The sequence below is a fragment of the Vicia villosa genome, linkage group LG1, assembly GCF_029867415.1.
Source record: "Vicia villosa cultivar HV-30 ecotype Madison, WI linkage group LG1, Vvil1.0, whole genome shotgun sequence".
Classification (NCBI taxonomy): Eukaryota; Viridiplantae; Streptophyta; class Magnoliopsida; order Fabales; family Fabaceae; genus Vicia; species Vicia villosa.
The window spans coordinates 50,308,820-50,314,796 of NC_081180.1; the positions used below are offsets into that span (position 1 = coordinate 50,308,820).

General features: G+C 32.5%; 1 protein-coding gene and 1 non-coding gene across 2 annotated transcripts; one reads left to right on the forward strand and one right to left on the reverse strand.

Annotated features, from left to right (window-relative positions):
• Positions 1–4,278: 4,278 nt before the first annotated feature.
• On the reverse strand, positions 4,279–4,351 carry TRNAA-CGC (transfer RNA alanine (anticodon CGC)). The gene has a single exon. It is a non-coding gene; the product is annotated as a tRNA-Ala (tRNA).
• A 350-nt stretch (positions 4,352–4,701) lies between these two features.
• Positions 4,702–5,679, forward strand: LOC131605854 (uncharacterized). Its single transcript, XM_058878159.1, has 2 exons — positions 4,702–5,124; positions 5,209–5,679. The coding sequence occupies exons 1-2, from the start codon at positions 4,788–4,790 to the stop codon at positions 5,355–5,357; spliced, it is 486 nt and encodes a 161-aa protein (XP_058734142.1). The 5' UTR covers positions 4,702–4,787; the 3' UTR covers positions 5,358–5,679.
• The last annotated feature ends 298 nt before the right edge of the window (positions 5,680–5,977 follow it).

A 5,977-nucleotide genomic window follows, 5' to 3' on the forward strand; every position in this document is an offset into this window, starting at 1 on the left:
AGATAGATAAATTCTCAAAGCACTGTTGCATGTCATGTGCTTTTCCTATTTGTAGATAGATGTAAAGTAGTATATAGTAATTGATAATTGATTGGTGATGTAGCTTGATAGCATCACACAGGATTTGCAAACTGATTAATTTGCATGCGGATTTGATTTAAGCATGCATTTATCTAGTTTTATATAATGCATGTGTGACCTACAAGTGAATGGAGAAATTTATAGTGCATAGGAATGCAACCGTTATAATCGTCATGCTGGCTTTCACAAATTATAAAGAAGCTTTAAACGATGACGATCATCATTAATGTGCTTAGTTGCATATTGTGTATGGTATCTCTTTTTGATGAATTTGTCTAGATTAATGAATCTTTTGAAATATGTCAAGAGCTTTTAGTTTGTTGACCAAAGCTGTAGTAAAACGCATCGCTCATTCAATTCACTGTTATTACTTTACTGGCCCTGCTCAATAATTCTAATTGGTGATTTGATTTGAATCACTTACTTTTCAATTAGACTAAACATAGCATTGTTACTGAAAGATTCTCTTTTCACTTTATATATAAAAGATGATAGTTTTTGTTTATAAATTGTTTTGAGCCGGAGCCACAGACCTATTACAATATAGTCCCAACTATCGCTTTCCCTGTCCATAGCGTTAGTAGTAAAATGTATAATTTTAGACGGTCTTCATTTAATTTTTCCTCATTTGATTGTCAAGTTTATCAAACCACATAATACTTACATTTGAATATTTAAATGCTTAATCGTTCATATTTGACTTATCATAGGTATCATGAGAGTTGTTATCACTTGTAGTGTCATCATCAAAAGTTGATGTCATATTACTTGCAAAACAAGATTCTACATTCTTCCCGTTTATGATGATGACAACACATATCTCAGGGAATGTGGGAAAATAAACAATATAGATATATTTGGAGTGATTAAACTCTCCTGGATTAGATAGAAGATATACCCCCCTTGAGAATATACTTCACCCCTTTTGTCGAAATAAAAAAGGTGAGAAAAGATGCATTGCGAGAAATAAATATTCAAAACAAGGGTAACTTAGACATTTATAAAAACAAAAAAAAAATCACTCATATTATTAAGAATTCAAATTACAAAAGAGAAGTATTGAATTAAAAGAACACATAAGGGAAATGATAACTTCCAAATGACACAGGTAAAACACATATGTGAGCTTATTCTATGCCATAATTTCATCATTTCTTGCTATGCCATAATTTCATCATTCCTTGCTATGAGTTTCTTTACGTCCTCAACTATGGTTTGACGGAGATAAAGGATTTTATATGTGTTGATGTTCTCATTTTCCATGGCTTCATCTTCATCTTTTTTTCTTAAATGATGAGTCATGTTCTATTTCTCCATGCTTGATACAAATTCTAATTTCACTTAGGGTCGTGTATGTGATTATGTGGTTTGTTGAGTCTTCTAATTCTTCCAAGGTGTTTATGTTGAAGGTAGCTAGAAGTTTAGCGATCATGTGTTCGTATGGTAGTCCAGCAGTATGGATATCCCTACATTTAATCATGTGTTTGAATATTCCTTTCATCCAATTGGTTGAGATTTATTGGATTAGGAGCCACAGGGGTGCTATGTCTTTGTTGATAACATATCTATTATTTATAACTCTTAGTAATGGAGGATTCTAACTTTTGGCTTCAGGTGAGTGAATCTAAAGGGAACTTTCTTCTTTTCCATGGGGTTGATTACAAGAGAGTTGATGGCAATAAAATGTTTGAAGTTTTTTGAAGGCTATTGGGTTATCTAGAGTGTAGGTTAGTCCTTCAAAAGGCAGTTAAAAAATTATTTCGACAAGGTCCTTGTGAATGACATTTTCTACTCCTTTGACAGAAGTTTCGAGGGAGGTTCTTATGAGTTTCAGGTTAAAATTGAATTCTCTCACTAAGTTTGGGAATGTTTTTTCTGGTGTATGGGTAAAAAGTTCCTTGAGTGAGGCTTGGCAGATTTGGTGATAGGACTTGTGACTTTTTAGTAGACTTGGTTCCAAGTACCATGGTTGAATTACTTACTCTTTTGGTTAGTATTGTCACCTTTTCTTTTTCTTTGGGATTAATTTGGCCAACAAGGAGGAGATGTCTTGGTATTTCCTTGGGTTATTTTCTTGAGGGGGCCATGGTGGATTTTATGGCAAGAGAAATATCTCACAAAAAAAAGGTATAGGAAAGTAAGAATGAGATGCAAGAAAGAGTGAAAGAAGAATACCTATTTATAGAGTGCCTTCTGAATGTATTTTCGAGTATGCATGACAAGCATTGATTGTTGGTTATGCTGATTAAAAAATCAAATCAAAATCTTTCCTGATTGAGAGAGTTAATCGATTAGATATATGGCCTAATCGATTAAATTTACCAGTTTTTCCAGGATTTGTTGCGATCTATAAATACCGATATTTGATTTCTTCAGGCACAAGTCAATATATGTATATCACAACCGTTGTCATATGTGTTTTCTATAGTCCGATGGATATGGGCATTTGCGTCTTTTATTCAATAAATTATTGAGAGTGAAACTGTCAATCTTCCTTCCCAATAGTAGATTAATATGATTGGTTTTCTTTCCACGAACACGAACCTTGGAGTGGTTAGTCTTCAAGTTCCAAAAATCTGAGCTCTATACTTTAGTTTTAGCCAGGCTAACCAAAAACCTGCGAGATTTTAGTCGGGTTGATTTCGAACCTGTGAAGTTTTTAGTACCGGGTTAAGCTTCAGCCTGTTTAGGTTTTAACCGGGCCAACCAAGAACCTATGAAGAATTTAACACTGACTATTCTTCAACCAAAGGAATTTTCCTTACAAAGGCATTTGTTTAAAATATTTAGTGAGAGAAAGAGTGATAGATGAAAGTGTCAAAACATGATTTTCAATGCTTTGAGATGAGAAATGAGACCTATATTTATAGGCAAGAGGTTGACTCAAAAAGGAATTTGCACTAAACGAATTTTACTGTTAACTAATCGATTAGACCAAGTTTCTAATCGATTAAATGATACAAATATACGATTGTAAGACCTCAAAATGGAAAGTTGAGATTTCTAGTCGTTTCCTATAATCAAGGTGCATTAAAACTTGCTTAGGCCTTAAATTTGTGAAAATATAATCTATTGGACATATGTTCTAATTGATTAGAAAAGTCAAAATTTTGCCCATTGCTTATTTGACTGCTCCCAATTCATCGGGCACAACTTCTGGATGTTTTTTTAAAGTATTTCCTTTTGGTAAAACATTTTGAAAAATGTTTTTGTGTGTCTCTGTGTGTGTGTGTGTGTGTGTGTTTTACCCTTGTGCTTTTACAAAAAAGTCTCTTACTAAATTAGGAGATTACTCATTTTCTACGAGCTTTTGTCATGTGCTGCTCTTTATGTTGACACTGCTAGATCTCTTCATATGCGATTTTAGATTGTCTCCATTTAATTTTCCCTTATTTGATAGTCAAGTTTATCAAACCATAATACTTAAGTTTCCATCTTTAACCGCTTTATTGTTCATGCTTGACTCATCATAATTATCATCAGAGTTGTTATCATGGTAATTGTCATCATCAAAAGTAAATGTCATATTACCTGCAAAATAAGGTTCCACAATAACAACATGAACTAAACTTTATCTCAGTAAGTAGGGACAGCTACATATATCAAATTACACTATAATGTTCTATCAAAGACCATGTTTCTATCAAATTTGTTAATCTCGATATCTTTCTTAATAATTTGTATAGATTTTCTAAGTATTCCTCTTCCTCTCCTTACAAAAAAATTCACAAGTCTTCTCTCTACATGCTCAAAACACTTAAATCAATTTCTCAATATCTTTCTATTATACCTCAATACACTCTCTAATATTTTCTATTCTTACCACACTTTCAAAGCAACGTCTTCATCTATGTTACACTTATTTTATTTTAGGATTGATTCTTAATTGCCCATTATTTTGCCCCTTACAACATGACAGGTCATACTGAAGTTCGATTGAAAAAAATTCATCTTGAATTCAGTGATTTTTTATTTCTCCATCTTTCATTTCAATACACGAAAGTCATACAAACTATACATAACAAAACAAACAAAAAATATTTTTGAAAATGTCTTTTTAAAAGAGATGTTCGATTGAAAAAAATTCATCTTAAATTCGATGATTTTTTATTTCTCCATCTTACATTTTTATAGACGAAAAACCATAAGGACTACATAACAAAACTAATAAAAAAATATTTTTTAAAACATCATCAATGGAGGTGCGGGGAATCGAACCCCGTGCCTCTCGCATGCGAAGCGAGCGCTCTACCATATGAGCTACACCCCCAACTTATCAATATTTTGTGTTACAAAATTTCTTTCCCAAAATGTCATTCCGATTAGCTTAGAAATAAAATTTAGGAGGACAATCATAATATAGGTAAATTGAAAAAGAAAAAAAAAAATCTATTGAGAAGAAATTATGATCCCTGGATATCCCTAAAAAAACCATCTCATGCAGAATTTGACAAAACTGTTCTAAACAAACGGTTGAAACTCCACCGCTTTCCGTGACAATTTGTCGTACGTAAAGCTAAAAATCCTGCCACTTTCTGAGAAACTTCCTACCCATAACCAACCAAAACTCAATTTTGTTTGTTCGTTCTATTATTTTTGCTTAACTAGTTCCAAGTTCCAACAACATTACTCAAACATGCTACTAAACCATCTCCTAACATAACCAAAGTAAAACAAAGAAAGCAACCATTCTTATCCTTATAAGCATGACTCCATTAAGTTCTTGTCGTAAACTCCATCATAACTCACTTCCAGAAAAACACTCCACCAACGTAGTTGATCGCCGATATGTCTCGACTTCTCTAACATCGAAAATGCAAACTAATAGTAATGACTCTATTCTTCGGCCACCGAAACTGCTACTTAAGGTGACAATCGAGAACAGCTTGGGTGCAATACAGGTGCTGATGTTGTCTGAGGACACAGTTGAAGATTTGATAAAGGCAGCGTTGGTGTTTTATGAGAAGGAAAAGAGGAGACCAATTTTGAAGAACTATGATCCAAAGTCTTATGACCTTCACTACTCCAAATTCACTTTCCAAAGTAATGAACTCAATAAAGAAATTATAAGTATTTTTAAGACTACGTTTTAAGATGACAATTGACAACATTATTGTGTTGGTGCAGGTTTGAAGCGGGACGAGAAGTTATTAGGGTTGGAGTCAAGAAATTTCTTTCTCTGCTCAAAGCCACACGTTTCTTCATGTACTCAGAAAGAGAACATGGCAATGGATTCTGCATTTCCTTGGATGGTTTTAGTCCCTTTCCTGCTATAAATTAAGACCATACGTAGATCACATGTCACAAATGAGTCGCATGATCCTTCTATTCAAGAGACGTGTGAGAGGGAGTTCCTAACACAGAATATACTTTTGACTATGTTAAATAGAGTAATTATTGGCAATCTTTAGTAGAAAATGAATTGATTGATGATGAAATTAGTACTATCTCTCAAACTTAAAGCTTCTTTAGTTTTCATTCTTCTTGTACTTGTGTTTCCGTGTAAGTTATATTGCTTTCTTTTAAGTGTAACTGGAAGGTAATTTAAGAATAATGCAATTTATGTTGGAACTGGAAGAGTGAAATACTTAAGCATTATGTGACAAATAGTTATTACATTTTTGAATTATTGTTGATTAAATCCAATCAATACAAAGTATATTTAAGGATTATATTATTTAAAAGATTTGTAATATCTAACTTTAAATGTAATTTGTGTTTTTTTATACTATTATATTTATTAAGTTTTTAAAGTGATTTATTTATTATTTTTTATTAATATTGTATGTTTTGTATTTTAAATCATGGAAGAAACTTATTGTGGGAAGTTCAATTGAAGTCAAATCATTCTACACAAACAACTCTATAATGTTCATGCATGGTAGGGGTGATCGTA